The sequence below is a fragment of the Gossypium hirsutum genome, chromosome D09 (genome assembly GCF_007990345.1).
Source record: "Gossypium hirsutum isolate 1008001.06 chromosome D09, Gossypium_hirsutum_v2.1, whole genome shotgun sequence".
In the NCBI taxonomy this organism is placed as follows: Eukaryota; Viridiplantae; Streptophyta; class Magnoliopsida; order Malvales; family Malvaceae; genus Gossypium; species Gossypium hirsutum.
Genome location: NC_053445.1, coordinates 41,326,231 through 41,347,272, shown reverse-complemented (window position 1 = coordinate 41,347,272; position 21,042 = coordinate 41,326,231). Strand labels below are relative to the sequence as shown.

The 21,042-nt window shown below is 36.5% G+C and overlaps 2 protein-coding genes and 1 long non-coding RNA gene across 3 annotated transcripts; 2 read left to right on the top strand and 1 right to left on the bottom strand.

Moving 5' to 3' along the window:
* Positions 1-235: 235 nt before the first annotated feature.
* Positions 236-4,335, top strand: LOC107891331 (uncharacterized). Its single transcript, XM_016816086.2, has 3 exons — positions 236-399; positions 1,950-2,045; positions 3,630-4,335. Exons 2-3 carry the CDS (start codon positions 2,015-2,017, stop codon positions 4,022-4,024), a joined length of 426 nt encoding a protein of 141 aa, XP_016671575.1. The 5' UTR covers positions 236-399; positions 1,950-2,014; the 3' UTR covers positions 4,025-4,335.
* Positions 4,236-6,768, bottom strand: LOC107891330 (cytokinin dehydrogenase 1). Its single transcript, XM_016816085.2, has 5 exons — positions 5,965-6,768; positions 5,572-5,699; positions 5,233-5,493; positions 4,878-5,140; positions 4,236-4,797 (listed from the first exon to the last, which is right to left on the bottom strand). The coding sequence occupies exons 1-5, from the start codon at positions 6,626-6,628 to the stop codon at positions 4,485-4,487; spliced, it is 1,629 nt and encodes a 542-aa protein (XP_016671574.2). The 5' UTR covers positions 6,629-6,768; the 3' UTR covers positions 4,236-4,484.
* LOC121220894 (uncharacterized) lies at positions 5,544-7,903 on the top strand. Its single transcript, XR_005918136.1, has 2 exons — positions 5,544-5,680; positions 7,499-7,903. It is a non-coding gene; the product is annotated as an uncharacterized lncRNA (long non-coding RNA).
* Positions 7,904-21,042: the final 13,139 nt, after the last annotated feature.

Genomic DNA, 21,042 nt, shown 5'->3' with positions numbered 1-21,042 from the left:
AAGTTTTAAAGGTTAAAAGAAACTAAAATAATTTTTTTTTAAAATTAGAGAGACAAAAAAGCAAATAAATCGTAGTTATTTTTATACAAAATATTTTAATTATCAAATGATGATATCATAGTTACATCATTATAGCCACATGTTACAATCTCAAGTAAATATTATAAAAAAGTACTAAATTAGTGGATGGGAGTCATACGAGTATTTAACCCAATTGAAAATGAAAATTATAATCAGAAAGAAAAATAAAGAAAGAAAGAAAGAAATAAATGGGCTTGAAATTTTGTTAAAGGACAGAAAATGTAAAAAAAGAAAAAAGAAAAAACCAAGCTAACCCAAAACTAAAGGCGGCAAAGTAAACGCAACTTCCTTCTCAAAGTTCTCTTCTCTCAGAGTCAGGTTGCCACTTTCCACCTTTTCTGTTTATCATTTTATGTTTCTGGACTTAAACTTTTTTTTTCTTTTATGTTTTGCTTTGACATTCAAGACTTTTTTTTTGGACTGTGAATCGGGAATTTTACAGGGATTGAAGGGTTGAATAACAATGGGATTTTGCTCTTTTTGTTGTTTAGCATCTTAGGCATTCAGGACACTGAGGCCAGGTTTAGAAGTTAGAAATTCAATAACACTCGCCAATAAGATTGTTATAGACATTGAATACTACTGGAAATGAGCAAGGAAAGTATTTTCTTATTAAGATAATTTCTGTTAAAACTGAAAGTTTATTAATTTCATTTCAGAAAAGGGTGATAGTAGTCTCTGTTATAGGAAGTCAGTAAATTAGTATTTACGAGTAACTGATAGAGGGATAACAATAAGGTGAAAGAAAAGGGGAAAATAAAAAAGAATCTATATTGGAATGAAGATAGCAGGGCAAGAGTTGAATATGTTCAAGTGGAACGAATGGCTACACTTTTGTAAATTGTATTACTGAATACCATTTGTTCTCTAACTGGTTTTTATACCTGGACCTAGTTGGGTTCTATGGATATTCTTGGATTAGTGAAACAATGTAGCATTTAATGAACGATTCTAAGTGTTGCTTATTGCAAAATTAGTCCAAGATCTGCTATATTTTAATAAGATCCCTTTTCCTATATTCGTTCCACTCTTTTGCGCAAATATTTATCTTAATATATCGAGGTTGTGTGCTATATGAATATAAGTGCACCTATAGATTCGTAGGCAAAATATCAGCATATTCATGAGTTGTCCTTTTCAAAATTTCAATTGTTGCATTTTGTAACTTTTTCCCTTCTTTTAGTCAGAGGCTCATCTCTTATCTGCCAATGACATGCATCCTTTTCCCTTCTATAGTTGTTCCTGAGAACGTTTAATGAATTCTTTAAGTCTCAGTTTTATAATCTGGTACACTTGCCTTTTATTTTCAGCAAAAGTACTCATTCGCCCTTCGCTGTTGACCATTTTGTTATTTTTTACAAATTTGATTCATGGTATAATTCTTTTCGTTAACTACATGATAATTGGTTCAGTTTTTAATTTTTATCAGCTTAGTTGCCAAATGATCATTTATTTACTGAAATAGTATAGTCTCTTTATGTGCACTATCATTGACATGCTCCATATGCACTTAGATTTTATATATATCCTACTGTTCTTGAAGCAGTTATTTTTATTAATGAGCCTTCAAAACAATCTTTAGACTTACTTTGCCAGATCCAGACAGTCAAACCTTGTCATTAAGCCTTATGTAGCAGAAGGTTTAGTTATGCCACCAGAGAGAGCAAGAGAGAGAGAGAGATACAGTGGGTCAAGGGATAAGTTTTACCTGATTCTGAGCTTTTACTTCCTCTGCTTGTGAAATTTTAATGTCAATTGTCTAAAGATTCTTTTCGATGCCATGCAATTACATTACATTCATGCCATGTAAGCTATATATTCTACATCTTACATCATTGTTGTTCAATTCCATTTGCTCTGTTTTGCAGAAAAGAAACACTATACTGTACTGTCAAATTTGCACAGTCAAATTTGCACAAAATTGCATACCAGGATGGAGCATGAATCAATTAAAGTCGCACATGGTACTTTCACATGTTTTACCTGGAATTCAGTATTTCCCTTGGCTAACATGTTTTGCAATGCTCCACAACCCTGGAAAATTTCTACTCTATGAAGCAAGTCTTCACAGTGTTTTGTCAAGTTCTTAGTAAAGTTTCCTATAGTTGAAGTAAAAGCCTCAAGGAGGAATTAGATCCACGACCATAGGAGGTTAAACCTATAAAACATTTACTAAGAACTATAGGGAACTTTACTGAGAACTATAGGAAAATATAGTTTTCCTCTCCTAGTGCTGCCATATTAAATTATTGGATGTAAATGAAAAGCACTTATATAGAAGCAAATCTTTAGATTATAACATGTACAGAGAGCTTCCACAACCCACCTTGTGTTCTCCCATGATGGTGTTTTCTCAATAAATTAATACAACACAAACCACAGAAAATAAAAGTGGGATCATGAAAATATGGACTGAGTCATTACTAATATATTATTGATATATCACTACCTTACCTACAATTGTAGTGAAAGCATTTTACCTCCCAATGATGGCAGTCACCTTTAGTGAGAGTAATGCCATTATGGGTTTATAGCATCTGTGTTTCCCTAATGCGACAGTTGCTAAGGGACATTATTATTAAGGGAAGGCTGGCTTGCTAAATGAGCTACGACTTGAACTTTCATTCAGAGGTAACTCAAAGTAGAGAAAACAGCTCAACTTCAAAACTTATTAGTGATGGTTTTGGGAGTTATGGGGTTGAGTATTTACATATACATGTTGGAGCACTACTATTTTCAATTTCCACCATCATTTCCTAATACAAATCAGGTTTTAAAGCATTTTTGACATTATTGGTATAGAAACAGTATGCTATCTATGGATGTACATTGCAATTGAGTTCAGAAAGGCATGACTAGATTGTTTCGAACTACATTTATAGTTAGTCACAAGAGAGTTTGAGCCTAAATCTAGAAGCCTTCTTATTTATCAAGTGTCACCACCATTACTTGCATAGATCAGCTTGAGGAATAATTTTTGCAGTTATAGTTAGATGGCATAACATGCTGGGTTGATGTGTACTGCAATTTAGTTGAAAGGGGTGTGACTTGATTGTTTTTTACTGGGTTTTGCTTGTTGTCTGAGAAAATATATTGTTGGTAATGCAATGGAAGAATGCCTTTGAGAGAGGCTGTGTTTGGTTGGCTGCATAAGAGTTCGAAATTAGCTTACTACAATTTGCTAAGAAATTTGAAGCAATCTACACTATGCTACTACAAGGGCAAAATTTTTCCACGAAGGTGTAATTGATACTGTTATTCATAAAATATTATTGCTATTTGTCTTGATTTTTACATGCTATTTTAATTCATGAGCAGCTATGATTATTCCAGTTCATCTAGTGCAGAGGTTTTAGTTGGGTCATTGAAAGAACTTGATGACATTGTCTTTTTACTTTCACGGGTGAAGTTCTTAACAAGGTTTTTTGAAATATTAACCGGATCAATGAAGTCAGACTTTTCTTACTCCATTTCCAATTTGAATGCATTTCGTGATGATGCTTGCATCTTTTATTAAGTTATTGTTTCTTGATGCTTGTATTTTACAGAAAAAGATGAAGACAGAACAAGGGATGAACCAATTGAATCCTCTAATTCTAAGGTTTCTGGGGAAGATGCTTCTAAAGTGGTGCCAAAGTCTCCAACAAATGATGTGCATGATAATGTGATTGCATGGAAAGGTGAGGGAAGAGATGGTGAAACTTCGGAATATATGGAAACCTCTGGAGAAGCAAACATGGAGGTTTCTCTAACAACTGACGATGTTATTCGAGCTGGGGGCTTTGGAGCTAGGGATGATATTGGTAGTTTTCTTCCTGTTGCAAGTGATTCAACCGACTTTGAAGCTTCAATTCGTGATGCTAGAGACTATGAAGAACCTCAGGGAGACATTCACAGACCAGGTCTTGGCTGGAGAGAAGCATCAGAAAGGGAGAAGCTCTAGTTTCTTTACTACATAAGTGGGTTGTTGGTTCAAAATTCTGGTATTTTCTTTCTTGCGTCATCTTTTCATTTTCACGCAATAGACTCAGATGTTTGGATTTGCCTTTTAGGGAGTTGTTTATGATAGCATTATCCCATATCTTGAAGGAAGGGAAGATGCCACTCCTTATGCATGAATTATATCAGGACAATATGTATGACTCTTTATAACATGCTTAAAATGCCCTTTGTGAGGCTACGTTATAAGTTCTTTGTACAAGGCAATTTTGTGATTGCTGAACATTTCTATTTATAAACAAAATTGTCTAATAATCTACTGCTTTCCTATCGTTCTTAGGAGTGTTGTTGGTGCTGAATAACAAGGGGAAATTTTCATTGGCCATAACTTACAGGTCTAGGCAGACCACTCTGTATGACATTAGTGCTCTCTGTTTAATATATGGCATCAGCAAAAGGCCCTGTTATGTGATTGATATTGCCTTTTGGAAGATTCTTTGTCCAGGAGCAAGGATCGCCAAAGGGTCATATGCAGATTTTCTCTGTACAAAAGTTTCCCACTGAGTACCAAAATGAGCTTGCCACTCATCTTGGGTGTGGTAATGGGGCAAATATTGCTTTGCCCCAAGCTGCGCCTTGGCGCAGAAATCAAGAATATGTTGGTTTTGGGTCATAATGTGTTCTAGGCCATCAGTTCCGGGGAGTGCGGATGATAGGAATGCCACCAGGTAAATTATATCTTCCTCTGGGGTAACCATGGATGTTCTGTTGTTCCATCTGCGATATAGATGATATGCCAGATTGAGAATTTGGCATCTAGGAATTGTAAATAACAATTATATATATTGAAAATGTACTTGGCCTTGTTGACTGGGTAAATGAGGATAGGACCATTATTGTTGTCTTTCACAATATTACCAAAGACCCCTTCAGCAAAGTCTAAAATTCTGCTTTTGGGTATAAGAAGATTCAGCCATGGATGAGGAACTTCCCATAATCCTTTTGATCTGAGTTTTATCTCAGACAAGTGCACTCTATCGAGGAATTCCACATAAGAAACTTCAGATAGGAAGAGTGTGGATGGGATATAGTTTAATTCGGACAACAACTTCTCAATATCCTACAATATGTACTGTACTAGTTAGTTCCATTCTATCAATTAAATGTGTTTGGGGGGGGGGTGATGCTTGAATATGCTTATTAGAGTTTTACCTGGTTCAAAACATCTATCTTCTCTGGGTTGAAGTATTTGACCATTTCTAGACAGTAAAGTATTTTCCCATCTGAACTGAATTGACTAGCTTGAATTGGGTCTTTGGGATTGAAGGAAGATCTCCAGTTGTTGAGGAGACCAGTTCTGTTTATCATAACGAACCCTTCGATGTAGTCGAATGAATTATTGGATGATATTAAATGCTCTTGGTCATTGGAAAATGTAGAGAATTCAGAGTAAAGAACCCTGATCCATTTCACCTGTCAACAATGATAAATCATGTTGGAGGTTCAGTGCCTTTGAGAACTGCAGTCAAGAAAAAAGTTTTATTTCCTTACCATCTTTTCTGCTGGTCCAAGAGATATTCGAGCCCGGGTGATGATGCCAAATTGCCCTAGTCCCCCAAGAACACCATAAAAAAGATCAGCATTCTCCTTATCTGAACAGGTAACTACTTCTCCTCTTCCTGCATTAAAATCCCCAAGTTAGATTCCATTGTTTCCATATTACTTGAGTTCATTATTTTATTGAAAACTGCATGTTCCTTCTACTGTTTGATTTAAATTTTGCTGGAACCTGCTCTGAAAAGTAGCATATGTCATTTCGCCTAAAATAAAATGAACTAACTACCTTACCATGCCTTTTCCACAAAATGACTAAGCTGTTACTTCAGCCAACCCTGTAAAAAATTGTCTGTAGGAGTTCAAAAAAAGTTATTTCCTTAAACGTACCTGTCACAACCTCTAGTTGGTAAACGTTATCAATCTGGGGTCCATGCCGAAATGCTTGACCACTTATTCCGGCATTTGATAAAGTACCTCCTACAGTTAGGTGAAGGTAGTCTGTCCAAGACTTTGGTGAAAGTCCATATTTAAGAGTCTCATGCAGGATGTTTATCCATAACTCACTGCCCGAAACATCCACATAAGGCACCTCACCATTTTCAATATACATGCTTGGTCGATCAAGTGATTCCATATTGATAACCACACCTTGATAGGCTTGTGCCTGACCTTGTAGGGAGTGACCACGGCCCCTAGCTGCTACTGTTAACTTTGTTACTGAACTCATATACAGGATGTGTTTAATTGTGGAAGAAATATCAGAAACTGATTTTGGGTGTAGAACTGCTATGGGGAGGTAGTGGCATATGTTACCGAAGTCTTTTGCAGCATGTTTGAGGTTCTCAAAACTGAAGTAGCCATCCAGAGTAAGTGTTTTGAAAGAGGAGGGAATGCTGGAGGAGCTTGAATGAGGTGGAATGGTTAGGGTGTCAAAAGAGGGGTTAGAACAGAGGTTGGTTCCATCAGGGATACAGCTCAACACCAGAATAGCAAAAAATCGAAGGAATATAATGTTGTTTTGTTTGAGAAAGCCACAAACTGGTGACCCCATCTCTTGAGAATATGTTGTGTATCTGTTTTCCTTCTTTTTTTTTTTGGTATTTGTGTGAGATAGAGAGAGAGAGAGAGAGAGAGAGAGAGAGAGAGAGAGAGAGCTTGTGGGTGTAAAGGAGAGGTGTAGAAGAGCCCAAGGAAACGAAAGGCAGACGAGAATTTAAAGGGGAAGGTTTGGGCGGGATAGTCAAAACAGAGTCACATAGTCTGTGGTGCCACTCCAACAGTCTGTGTGCTTTGTATTTTTGGTTTTAACTTCTGCCTTTCTATTCTGGTTTCTAAAAAAAAAAAGTTTGAGTTAAAAATAGTTAGAAAAGGAAGTGTAGATTTGCGCACATATCTGGTAATAATCTCCCCAGTCTACACACTCCAACCGCATATACTCCACCTTTTTCTTTCGCAACCCCCCTTTACAAGATCCAATGATAACAGTCTTCACAAAGACAGTTCACGGTCTCTACTTTCTGCTCCATGGTTTGAAATTATAACCCTGTCTTGTTTCTATTGACTACGCCATACTTGGGTATTTCTTTGTATGCATGCACTCTGCTTGTCTGCCCTATTCTACAAATAAGATTTCCGGTATTGACGGGCCGGCCCCTACTAGGTTTTCATGCTGTCAGAATGGTTGGGGGAAGGTGGCCGTTGCGGGTCCCTAAGCACATGAAATTCACGAGGGTATATTCTTGTGGCGGGGGGGGGGGGGGACTTGGTATATCATGGCTCCTTCACTCACACTTTGCTACAACAGAGGCTGCCTAAGGCTACATGAAAATTTTCAAAGTTTAATATGTTGTCAGTCTGATGGAAGCATATGCAGCATATCATTTCATGCCAATTTGCTCTTAATGGAAAATTCACTCTGTAGTATGTAGGGGCCGGGAAGGGGGTGCCATTGCCAGACTCTTGAGGAAGAGTGGAAAGTTGACCAGTTCAGAATGAATGGCCCTAGGAGACACTACAGATGGTCTACAACTCTCAACCTATCAAAAGTATATTTGGGGGGGGGCGGGGGGTCTTAAATCCCTGCAGAGAGACATCCCTAAAATCATTTCCCCGTTTAATAATATAATTGATATGATATAATGCTATGTTGCCTTTTTGTGCCCAAACATACTACTATTTTGGAAATTATTACTCTATTTACTCCTTTTCCATTGAATTGCCCACTATACTTCAATGCCAGCAGCTTTTTGGAAAACCATTCGGATGTCACAATTTTCTCTTTTCATTCTAATAATAATGATAACATTAAATATTATTTAGTTACTCATTCCAATTGTTGTCTGTCTTTTGACTTTCAAATGTATGTTGGATGTGAATTTGATAATTGCCTTGTCCCAATTGAGGTCAGTGATGAATAATTTACTCGCAAATCTCACACCAACCTGTGGGAATAGGAAAGAAAGGATTCCTATTCATATGTTCTCTATACTTTCTGAAACATGAAATTTTCTTAAACAAATGTTTTTTTTTAAAAATTCAAAATATTTTAAATTGTTAATGACTCGTGCCTTTTAAATTGTATGCTATTTTATTCCAGGATTTCAATCAACTGAAATGCAGTCAAGTAACTTGTTCCTTTAGGATAGATATGGAAGTGGACAATACAAAGATAATGAATGAATAAGCAGATTTTATATAATGTTGATTGAATAAATTATATCCAATCACTTGTAAAAATCCTTTCCAAAAGATAACCACTATTCACAAATGGTATATGAACATAAATAATAAAATTCGAATTTATCTCTTAAAAGAATTATTGTATAAATTTGGGTTAGGTAATAAACCATTGCATTGTTTAATGTGCTTTACAAGACTGTTGTCAAGGTTCTAAGATGATTTTGCCTAGTATCTTTTCTTTTATGTATTAATAATATCTTGTAGCACTCGAGATTATCGATCACACGAAGAGTAAAAGTCGTAGATAGGCAAGTGAGGTGACACTGAAGATAAACATTAGTAAAGCATATGATCGGGTTGACCGAAGTTTTCTTTGGTTTATTATGTTGAAGTTGGACTTTTCACGTTAGTGGATTGACTGGATTATGTTATCCATCACTTCTATTAATTATTTTGTTTTGTTAAATGGGTTGAAGATGGGGCGAATTGTGCCTAAGTGAGGTATTTGTCAAGGTGAACCGCTTTCTCTTTACATGTTTATCTTGTTCACTGAAGGGCCGAGCTATTTGCTTTGCAAAATTGAAGTGACAAGGGACATGCATGGCGCTTCTGTTTGTCGTGGGTGTCCTTCGGTCTCACATCTATTTTTTGTTGATGACAACTTTTTGTTCTTCCGACCCTTCACTTTTGGGTGTTTGATAGTTTTGCATATTTTTGAGGAGTATCAAGAAGCTTCGAGTCAAGTTATAAATTTTTAGAAATTGGGATTCATGTTTAGTTCTATTACAAAGCTTTTAAAAAAAATTGGGTCAACCTAAAAGGGGTTTTTTTCATTTTAGTCCAGGTTGATTTAGCCCAAAATATACAAAAATCGGTTTAACTGTTTTTTTTTTTTTGACTAATCCATCTAGTAGACAGTTCGCGGTCCAACCATGACTTCTAACGATTCACGGTCCATCTAGCTTTTTGCCATACGTTAGACCGGTGCACAAACGGATTCTTAGTCTGATTGGCTGGTTCAATTCCAAAATTATAATAAACTGAGGCCTTAGGTTGCAAATTTACCCTTAGCAACATGGATTAGTGGATGAGAATAATCATCACACCCGTTGTTTTCTTTCAGCGATACCAATAAATGATTCAAAAACTTTGAAAATTTCAAAATCTAACATTTTTTTCTTTTCTTTCACACTTCCTTCAAAATTTAAATAATAAATAAATAATTTTAGTTATAATATATTATTAAGAAAGATAAAAAGTTTTAGAATTGTACCGGTAAACAAATCGGTTAGACCATTAGTTTTCAGTTCAATCGAATAAATTATTAACAATAAAAAATATTTCAAAATATATAAAATTGACCAGACCAACCGAATCGATTCACGAGTCAACCAATCTAACCCCCAAGAGTGAAGCTAGAAGAAAATTTTAAGGGGCTAAATGAAATTTTAATTTTTTATAGTCTATATATTTATCATTTTTAAAGGATTAAATTGAATTTTTATAATTTTAGGGGGGCCAAAGTATAATTTTACCTTTACTAATTTAAAATTTTTAAAAAAATTCAAAGGCCTAAATAGAAATTTTCCATTTTAGGGGGCCACGGCCCCTGCCAGCCCCCCTATATCTGCCTCTGCTGACCCTTTATTTTGGATTGGTAATTTAATCGATTCTCGATTTAATCATTCTGATTGATCGGTCCGACTTGGTTTTGAAAAAGTGATGAAGCTCATTGTATTTAATTTAATATAATATAAATATTAAAAAAATTATTTATATCATAATTTTCATATTTTTAATTTATGAATCTCTGATTTTTAATTCATAATTTCCATAATTAAGTCATTAGTTTGCTGGTCCAATCAGTTTGATAAGTTTGACTAGTGCTATAGGTTTGTCTGATTTTATTAAATAAATCATTAAAAAAATCATAAATCCTTATAAAATCCTTCTAAATAATTAAATTAAAAAATATTTTTAAGACTTAGAATTAGCTGACATTCAAATCTAAATATGAACTATCCGAACATTAAATTTGAATTAATTCAAAATCTTAAATTTCAAATATTTTAATCCCAAAATTCATAAATCATAAATTTGGTCTAAACACATTTCCAATTTTTTATATTGATTGATATTTAGTGTTTTTTGTTTCTATTTTTTACTTTTTAATGATATTTACGTTGGAAAACAAGCTAAATGCAAGTTATTAGAAGGTTAAAATCTGATATGAATTCTCATCAGCTATGGCCGACGAAGACGATTCCAAGTCCAAGATTTGCCTAGCTTACACTGCAAGTAATGCTTGCTTCATGTGTCCCACTGCTCAAATTTGGCAGACAAGATTATTCAGACTTCTAACTAGTTTTAATTTATCAAATTAAAATTAATTATTTAATTAAATAGTTTACATAAATCTATTAAAGTTGTAACAATTTTTTCATATTAAAATGTATGTATAACTTTATTTAATTTCCATTCCATTCCAAATTATTAAACTACATCACCTCTAATTTTAATTCCCTCAAAACTTATCATTTAATCTAACATAAACATTTACCTAATTAAATAATTATTTGAAATGAGGGCAACTCAACTTTTTTTTTTTGAAAGTTAGATTAATTCAACCTTTGTGGTTATTGATGTTGGGGATCGTCCTGTATAAGCAACGGACAAGTAAAGTAGAGAAGATCAAACACACAAATATTTACATAGAAAACTCATCTGAAGAGGATAAAAATCATGGGCAAAAGAGACTTCAGCTTTTCACTGAATGAGTAAACAAACGAGGGTACAATATGAAAAAAGTAAACTTAAGTGTACTAAACGTACAAACCCAAACCCCAAAAACAAAGCCCTAACTCAAGAACAAAATTCTCTCCATAGTTACCACAAAAACTCTCTCAAACTCATATGCGATTACATCTTATTGCCCTAAAAGAAAAACCCTTGTTGATTGACATGTCTAAATCAAAGATACTAAATAGGCTAATATTAGAATTCTAATCATACTAAAATAACCTGAAGTAATCAAAGTCCAATTGAGAGAAGAAGTCCTATTGAGCTGTACAAAATGTGATCGCATAACATCAAGAATCGTCGTGACATCGCGACATGTTGGCTTTCCTTGTCACAAAATCATCGCCACATTCATTGCCAAAAAGCTGTCGCGTCGTCCCAACATTGGGGACCTTCTCATCCTGATGTCAAGCTTGTTTTAGCCCTTCTTTGGTTGCTCGTTGATTCTCGTCTAAGGTGCTTGCAACATGTCGAGTAAGTGTGAGGCACACCCACAAATCTCCACATTGACTCGTATTTATTACGACTCCTTTTCCATGCCCTGACACAAGCCTAACTCAAATTTTGCAGAATGTTAACCAAGTCTAAACCGTGCTCGAACTTGGAAACTAAAAGACTCCTAATCTTCAAATCAAAGTTGTATAATGCAACAAGGGCCAATTATACTTGAACAAGAGAGAAAACATCAACTCTCTCCACCTAAATGTAACCATCTGTGACCAACCTTGCTTCAAACATTCTACGAACCATTTGAGTCCTAAAGACCAAAAGGGATTGAGATTCTTCTCTAAATTAGGCACATGCCTGACATCTGACACGACTCCACCTTCAATTGGATTATATGTGGAGAACAACGAATCATCATCCTTGTGCTTGACCATACCAGCTACCTCCGTAATTATCCAAAACTGTTAGAAATTGAAATTTGTGATCTCGTTGAACTTCTTGATATCCAAATTCATTGTTGTGTCACTGATCGAGTTGATCTGCGAAAGCTGAACCAGACTCTAACACCAATTTATTAGGGATCGTCTCTGTAGCGACGTAAAAATTGGTTTCGGGGTTGCTAATTGTGGCACTCTAGTGAAAAAGTTTGGAAACTGAAGTTCGATTTTAAAATAAAGAGGAAGTCGCCACCGATCCTTTTTCCTAGGTGTGATCGGACACCTATTAGATTCATTTTTTAAATAAAAGGAAGGCTGAATTTAGGTCTACGTTAAAAGCCAGAGAAAAATTAGGGTTCGGGAGTCGGTTACGCGTGAGGAAGGTATTAGCACCCTCGCGACGCCCAAAAATTGGTATCTCATAAACACAGGTTGTCTTGATTTTCAAAAATACGGTTCAATGTAAAATTTAGTCGTGATCCGATTAAAAGAACGAGAAATTTTGGTTTATTTCGTTTTTTTTAAGGGTATATCGCTTTAACATGAGTCAATTGACGTTCACCCAACATAGCGATGAACTCGATGACTTAATGTTAAATCGGTATATTACCTTGATTATTGATTTAAATCATGAATAAGAATATTTTCGACATAATGCAAAGTAAAATAATATGAAATAAAAATCAATAAATGAAAGAGCTAGGAATATATTGAAACAGATAATCGAGGTGACAATAATATTGGAAAAGATGAAGGTATAATGGAATTGAACATGAAATGAAAATAATGAATGTATACACGTAATAATAATATTAAGAATGCGTGCGTAAGATGATATATGTATAAAAACGTTTACATAAAATAGTATCTAAAAATATAAAAATACAATTACCTAAATTAAAATAAACGAGTAAGCAAATGATACAAATAATTACTACAAGCATTACAAAAGACATCAATGATATGATAAAAATAAAAAAAATTAAAAAATAATTACTAAACTCAAAATATGCAAGTAAATAAGCCCGAATAAAAAAAACTATAAAATGAATCTAAATAAATTACCTAATTAAAATCAAAGTAAAATAAAAAAAGGATAATTTACAAATAAAATAAATTACTAATAATAAAATAAGGACCCACGTATAACACGCGTGAATTTATAGGGACCAAGACTGAAATTATCCCTGATCTCGAAACACTGCGTTGAGACATGGGCTAAAGTGTAAGAACTTACAAATATTAGGGAACATTTAAAAAATAAACAAAGTACAAATAGAAGTCAATTGAAAATTGACGCGAAAGAGAAGGACCAAATGCGCCATTAGCCCATTTGAAACAAAAGAATGCGGATCCAATCTTTTGGATTGGGTCAACACGCGTGGGTCCCCTCTTTTAAACTCCATCATTTCCAAATCTGTTGCTAAGCTTTAATTCCCATTTATTTCCTTTTCAAAACCCAGCAACCTTTCATTCTCTTTTTTTTTTTAAATAGAAGCTTTAACCCCTTCCCCTAGGGTTTGATTCAACATGCAGCCGCCTAAACCATCATTTATTTGATGGCTGACTGTGCGTCAATGGCGACCGGACCTTGTCAACGGAGGACACGCCCACGGAGATCGGGTAAACACACTCCTTCTCCCTTTTTTCTCTTTTTTTTAAAAGAAAAAATCTTAAAATGTTGTGCTATTCTACCAAAAAACAAAGCAAAATCTGATGAAAATAATAATAAAAACAACCCTAGCCTGAATCTCCATATTTTCGAGACATGTGGGCTTTCATCGGTGTTGTTTCAAACACGCCTTTCGTTTTCCATGCTAAAAAAAATCACAAGTAGATCGAAAATAAAGAAAAAATGTGAAATCACCTTTGAATGACTTTTTTGATTTCTTTTTGCTATTCAGTATGCAGGTATTGTGTCTGTTTTCTCTTATTGCCCGCAAAAAACTTACAACGGCTATTACATGGCTTTATAGCCGAATGTTCCAAAGAAAAGTACAAAAATTTTGTTTCTTCTATTGGCTACTCCTCTGTTGCTGCCGTTGTTTTGTTTCCTTCTTGTAGGTACAGAGTCTGTTGGCATGCGTACGGGGTGTGGGCGTGGCGTACGAGGGCTTGGAGGTATGGGACTGCTGTAGTGGGGGTATGGGGCCGCTGTAGTGGAGGTATGGGGCTGCTTCATGGTTGCGGTGCAAAACAAACAGAAGGGGGACCTAGGGTTGCTGAAATGTTTTGTGTGTTGGGCTAGGTGGGCTTTAGGGTTTTTGTATTATTTGGGTTATTTAGTTTTGGGTTTGGGCCTTTCAATGTGGAAATTGGACCTGTTTTGATTTTTGGGCTGTTTAACATTGTAAATGGACTTGAATTTTGGTTATGTGGATTTTATTTTTGCTTGGGCCAAAAAATTGGCCATTACAGCTGCCCCTCTTTGCTCATTGTCGTGTAACGAGAATGGAGCAAAGACTCCAAAATGGCCAATTTTGCTTAGTCTTACTGAATCTTAACTTCTTGGTACTTCTTTTCTTCTAATAGCCTCGTTTCATCCCATTGCATCTTCAGGGGCATAGGAATTGTTGCTTTGATTCACTCCACTGCAACTTCGGAGATTTAAGGAGAAGAGATTTGTAGCCTCGATCTTCTCTACTAAAACTTCGAGGAAATAAGAATTCAGGTAGAAGGGATTTGTAGCCTCGACCTACTCTATTAAACTTCAATTAGCTTCACTATAATTTCAGGGATATAAAATTTGTATATTCGATTAACTCCAATCTTTATTCTTTACTCGGCATGTGATCCTGAGCTCAACTTATATCTCGCAATATGAATTGACCCTTTTTAAAAACAGACATTAAAACAGAAATAGCTCAGCACGTGAGCTAAGGCTCAACTCACCTCTTGCAATATGAGTTGGTTTTTTTGAAACTTAATTTGAAAAACAGACTTTGAAAATACCTCGACATGTGACCCGAGGCTCAACTCACCTCTCGCAATATGAGTTGATTTTTTGGAAAGTAGAATTTGAAAAGCATAAATTGAAAAAACGAAAAATTGAAAATACCTCAGCGTGCGAGCCGAGGCTCAACTCACCTCTCGCAATATGAGTTGATTTTTTTTTTAAAAGCAGAACTTGAAAATACCTCAACGTGTATTGAGGCTCAACTCATTTCTCGCAATATGAGTTAATTTTTTTTGAGAAGCAGAAATTGGAAAAACATCTATTGAAAATACCTCGGCGTATGACCTGAGGCTCCATTCACCTCTAGCAATATGAATTGATTTTTGAAAACATAAATTGAAAAACAGAAATGGAAAATACCTCAGCATGTCTTGAGGCTCAACTCACCTCTCGCAGTATGAGTTGGTTTTTGCCAAACAGTAATTGAAAATACCTTAGCGTGCCCCGAGGCTCAACTCACCTCTTGCAATATGAGTTGATTTAGAAAACAGACATAAAAACAGAAATTGAAAGTGACTCAACACGTGAGCCAAGGCTCAACTCACCTTTCGCAATATGAGTTGATTTTTTGAAAGTAGAATTTGAAAATACCTCGGCGTGCCCCGAGGCTCAACTCACCTCTCGCAATATGAGTTGATTTTTGAAAAACAGAAATTGAAATTACCTCAGCGTGTCCTGAGGCTCAACTCACCTCTCGCAATATGAGTTGATTTTTGAAAAACATAAATTGAACAGGAATTGAAAATACCTCAACGTGTCTTGAGGCTCAACTCACCTCTCGCAATATGAGTTGATTTTCTTGAAAAGCAGAAATTGAAAATACCTCAATGTGTCTTGAGGCTCAACTCACCTCTCGCAATATGAGTTGATTTTTTGACAACAGAAATTGAAATTACCTCAGCGTGTCCTGAGGCTCAACTCATTTCTCGCAATATGAGTTGAATTTTGAAAAGCAGAAATTGAAAATACCTCAACGTGTCTTGAGGCTCAACTCATTTCTCGCAATATGAGTTGAAATTTGAAAACAGAAATTGAAATTACCTCAATGTGTCTTGAGGCTCAACTCATTTCTCGCAATATGAGTTGATTCTTTCAAAAACATAATAATGAAAACAGAAATGGAAAATACCTCGGTGTGACCTGAGGCTCAACTCACCTCTCGCAATATGAGTTGAAATTAAAATACCACAGTGTGTAATCTGAAGCTCAACTCACCTCTCGCAATATGAGTTGATTTTTTTTAAAACAGAAATTGAAAATACCTCAGCATGTGAACCGAGGCTCAACTCACCTCTCGCAATATAAGTTGATTTTTTTTTTGAAAACAGAAATTGAAAATACCTCAACGTGTCTTGAGGCTCAACTCATTTCTCGCAATATAAGTTGAATTTTGAAAACAGAAATTGAAATACCTCAGCGTGTCCTGAGGCTCAACTCATTCTCGCAATATAAGTTGAATTTTGAAAACAGAAATTGAAATTACCTCAGCGTGTCCTGAGGCTCAACTCATTTCTCGCAATATAAGTTGAATTTTGAAAACAGAAATTGAAATTACCTCAGCGTGTCCTAAGGCTCAACTCATTTCTCGCGATATGAGTTGATTTTTTTTAACAACAGAAATTGAAATTACCTCAGCGTGTCCTGAGGCTCAACTCACCTCTAGCAATATGAGTTGATTTTGAAAAACAAAAATTAAAAGGCTTAACTCACCTCTCGCAATATGAGTCAATTTAAAACATAAACTAAAAATACCTCGGCGTGCCTCGAGGCACAACTCACTTCTCGCAATATGAGTTGATTTTTTAAAAAAAATTAAAAATACCTCAACGTGTCTTGAGGCTCAACTCATCTCTCGCAATATGAGTTGATTTTCCTTGGAAAGCATGAATATTAAACATCAAAATACCAAAACCAGTCCTTTGGTAGAACTCGGGTATCTTTTCCTTTGATTCAGTGCGACTCTCATTCAAGATTTCTTGCTCTGTTGGATTACCTGTATATGCCATGCATGATGTCATCATGATATGCACATGTTTGTCTTAAATGCCTTTATGCCTACATGATTATGCAGTGCTCCTTAAGCATATTGGTCGTATGTCATTTTCACCATGATTGTTGAGGATCTGCATTCATCGCTTTGATTCTCGACCTTCTCTTCAGGCCTCATGCATGTCTTCAAGCTTCACGAGTAATCGACGTTTCTCAGATATCACTCTTCTGCCCCCGATTGAACTTTGTTCTTACTTTGAGACTCTTGTGCTTATCAAATTTTCATCCAGGTAATGGTTAACATTTCTTTTGTTTAGAGCATGTCATTTCACTATTTATCATTAAATAAACACATAATGAGATGCATGAAAATGGTCAGGTAGGGACAAAAAGGATATCTCATATTCTTTTATTTCAAATGCAGCAAACAAAGAAAGTTAACCAATGAGAGTAAAAATGTCAAAAAGAAAGAAAAGGTCATATTCAACGGATACAAATGCTCTAGATATTCAACACATGAACTCTTCCACGTTCCTCAATCAATAATCTTTTCGAGCATGGCTTCTTGCGTAGAAAATTTCTAGCTTTCAGAAATGCTTCAAATACTGTAGTCTCACTACTTGACCTATCGTTCGACCGCCAGGTTTGTTTCATTAGGACGCCCTCTCGGGTTTTCATCCTAATCTTTTTGTACTAATCAAGACGCCCTTTTCAGGTTTTCGCCCTGATCCCTTTCTTTTTTTTTTAAGATGCCCTTTTCGGGTTTTCATCTTAAGCATAATATTTCTTCACCGCATCTGAATTCACCAGATTCGGTGACTTCTTCCCATCCATCTCGGTAAGGATTAAAGCTCCTCCTGAGAATGCCTTTTTTACAACGTATGGTCCTTCCCAATTTGGTGCCCATTTTCCTCGCAGGTCTTTTTGTATTGGGAGAATCTTTCTCAGAACGAGTTCTCCTTCATGGAACTCTCTTGGTCGTACCTTCTTGTCATGGGCTGCGATCATTCTCTTTTGGTACATTTGCCCATGACAAATTGCCCTTAGACGTTTTTCTTCAATGAGGTTCAATTGATCATATCGAGCTCGAACCCATTCTGCTTCTTCTAACTTTGATTCCATCAATACTCGCAGAGAGGGGATCTCAACCTCGATAGGTAGCACAGCTTCCATTCCATAGACTAGAGAGAAAGGAGTTGCTCCCGTAGATGTTGCACAGATGTGCGATATGCAAACAAAGCAAATGGAAGTTTCTCGTGCCAATCTTTATATGTCTCAGTCATTTTCCCAATGATCCTCTTAATGTTCTTGTTAGCTGCTTCAACAGCCCCGTTCATCTTTGGGCGATAGGGCGAGGAATTATGATGCTTTATTTGGAACTGCTCGCACACTTCTTTCATCATCTTATTGTTCAGATTCGTGGCATTATCTGAGATGATTCTTTCAGGCAAACCATATCGGCAAATGATTTCTTTTTCAAAAACTTGCACACTGCAGTCTTCGTCACATTGGCAAACGAAGCGGCTTCAATCCATTTTGTGAAGTAATCGATAACCACAAAAATGAATTGATGTCCATTTGAAGCTTTTGGAGAAATTGGCCCTATGACATCCATGCCCCACATAGAAAAAGGCCACGGAGAAGTCATGACATGAAGGGGTGAAGGGGCTACATGAATTTTATCACCGTAGATTTGACATTTGTGGCATTTTCTGGCAAAATTGATGCAGTCACTTTCCATTGTCAACCAATAATAACCGAGTCTCATGATCTTTCTGGCCATATTGAAACCATTGGCATGCGTTCCGCAAACTCCCTCATGGACCTCTTCAAGTATTTTTCTAGCTTCAACATCATCCACACATCTCAAAAGCATCTGATCCTTTCCTCTTTTATACAGGATATCCCCATCAAGAACAAATCCCGCTGCCATTCTTCTAATTGTTCTTTTATCGTTCTCATTCACTTGTTCGGGATACCTTTGATTCTTGATATATTCTAAGATATCATGGAACCAAGGCCGTCCGTCTACTTCTTTCTCAATGCTACAACAGTGTGCAGGGACCTCGTATATGCTCATTTTGAGGGGCATTATTTCTGCTTCTCTACTTGCTTTGAACATTGAAGCCAAAGTGGCTAGGGCATCAGCCAGTTGGTTCTCTTCTCGTGGGAAGTAATGAAAAGTTATTTATTTGAATTCCTTGATCAATCCAGCTACTAAATCGCTGTACTTAATCAATTTTGAGTCCCTCACTTCCCATTCTCCACGGATTTGGTAAATCACTAGGGCTGAGTCTCCGTACACCTCCAAGATCTCGATGTTTCATTCGATAGCTGCACGAAGCCCCATGATACAGGCCTCATATTCTGCGATATTATTGGTACAGAAGAAGTTCAGTCTTGCAGTGAACGGATAATGATTCCCGTCTGGTGATACCAGGATTGCTCCAATTCTATGCCCTAAAGCATTTGACGTACCATCAAAGCACATCTTCCATGACTTCTCTTTTGATGACTCGGATTCTATTTTTGTGATGCACATTAAGTCTTCGTCTGGGAAATCGAATCTTAAAGGCTCATATTCCTCTGTCGTTCGAGTTGCTAAGAAGTCAGCTATTGCGCTCCCTTTTATTGACTTCTGACTTACATAGGCAATGTCATATTCCGAAAGGAGGAGCTGCCATCGTGTCATTCTTCCTGATAGTGCCGGCGATTCCATCATGTATTTTATTGGGTCCAGCTTTGAAATTAGCCATGTCGTGTGATACAACATATATTGTCTGAGTCTCCGAGCTACCCAAACCAGAGCGCAACAATATTTCTCAATGGACGAATATTTTGCCTCATATTCAGTGAACTTTTTGCTGAGGTAGTAGATCGCCTTTTCTTTTCTCCCTGACTCATCATGTTGCCCCAGTACGCAACCCATTGAGTTTTCAAACACGGTCAGGTACAAAATTAAGGGTTTTCCAGGGGTCGGTGGTACTAGCACAGGAGGATTAGACAGATACTGTTTTATCTTATCGAAGGCCACTTGGCACTCATCGTTCCATTCTCCCGGGTTATGTTTTCGAAGGAGTCGAAAAATTGGGTCGCACTGATTGGTAAGTTGAGTAATGAATCGAGCAATGTAATTCAACCTCCCTAAAAATCCCCTGACTTCCTTTTGTGTGCGCGGGGGAGGTAATTCTTGGATGGCTTTTATTTTATCTAGATCAACTTCGATACCTCTTTCACTGACAATGAAGCCTAGCAATTTTCCCGAGGTAGCCCCGAATGTACATTTGGCTGGATTAAGCTTTAGCTGAAACTTTCTCAGCCTTTCGAACAACTTCTTGAGGTTCATTACATGTTCTTCTTCTCCTCGAGATTTAGCAATCATATCATCGACGTAGACCTCTATTTCCTTATGCATCATGTCATGAATAATGTCACCATAGCCCTCTGATATGTTGCCCCAGCATTCTTTAACCCAATGGCATCACCTTGTAGCAGAACGTTCCCCACATTGTTATGAAGGTAGTTTTCTCCATATCCTCAGGGGCCATCTTGATCTGATTGTACCCCGAAATCCATCAATGAAAGAAAACAATGAATGTTTTGCTGTGTTGTCCACCAACGTGTCAATATGTGGCAAGGGAAAATTATCTTTTGGGCTTGCTCGATTCAGGTCACGGTAATCCACGCACATTCGTACTTTTCCATCTTTCTTTGGTACCGGGACTATGTTAGCCACCCATTCTGGATATTTGGAGGCTTGTAGGAAGCCAGCGTCAAATTGCTTCTTGACTTCCTCTTTTATTTTCAACAGCATTTCGGGCCTCATCCGTCTTAATTTTTGCTGGATGGGCTTGATTCTGGCTTTAATGGGAGCTTATGGACCACTAAATCTTCATCTAGCCCTGGCATGTCCTGGTATGACCACGCGAAAACATCTTTGTATTCGCGGAGTAAAGTGATCAAACTATGCCTGGTACTTTCTGAAATAGAAGTCCCAATCTTCACTTCTTGTTTCCTCTCTTCAGTGCCCAAATTTATTGTTTCCACAGATTCTTCATGAGGCAGAACCTGTTTATCCTCTTGTTCCACCATTCTTAACAATTCAGGAGACGAGACATAATCTTCAGCATTTTCTTCGGCTTCAAATTCTCCTAAGCA

What these genes read in the sequence shown, in the direction of transcription:
- LOC107891331 (XM_016816086.2), top strand. Translation starts at nt 2,015, where the DNA reads ATGGAGCATGAATCAATTAAAGTCGCACATG. An exon ending in ATCAATTAAAGTCGCACATG is followed by an intron (nt 2,046 to 3,629) that starts GTACTTTCACAT and finishes TGTATTTTACAG; the next exon opens with AAAAAGATGAAGACAGAACA.
- LOC107891330 (XM_016816085.2), bottom strand. Translation starts at nt 6,628, where the DNA reads ATGGGGTCACCAGTTTGTGGCTTTCTCAAACAAAACAACATTATATTC. An exon ending in CCAACTAGAGGTTGTGACAG is followed by an intron (nt 5,700 to 5,964) that starts GTACGTTTAAGG and finishes ATTTTAATGCAG; the next exon opens with GAAGAGGAGAAGTAGTTACC. An exon ending in AGATAGATGTTTTGAACCAG is followed by an intron (nt 5,141 to 5,232) that starts GTAAAACTCTAA and finishes TACATATTGTAG; the next exon opens with GATATTGAGAAGTTGTTGTC.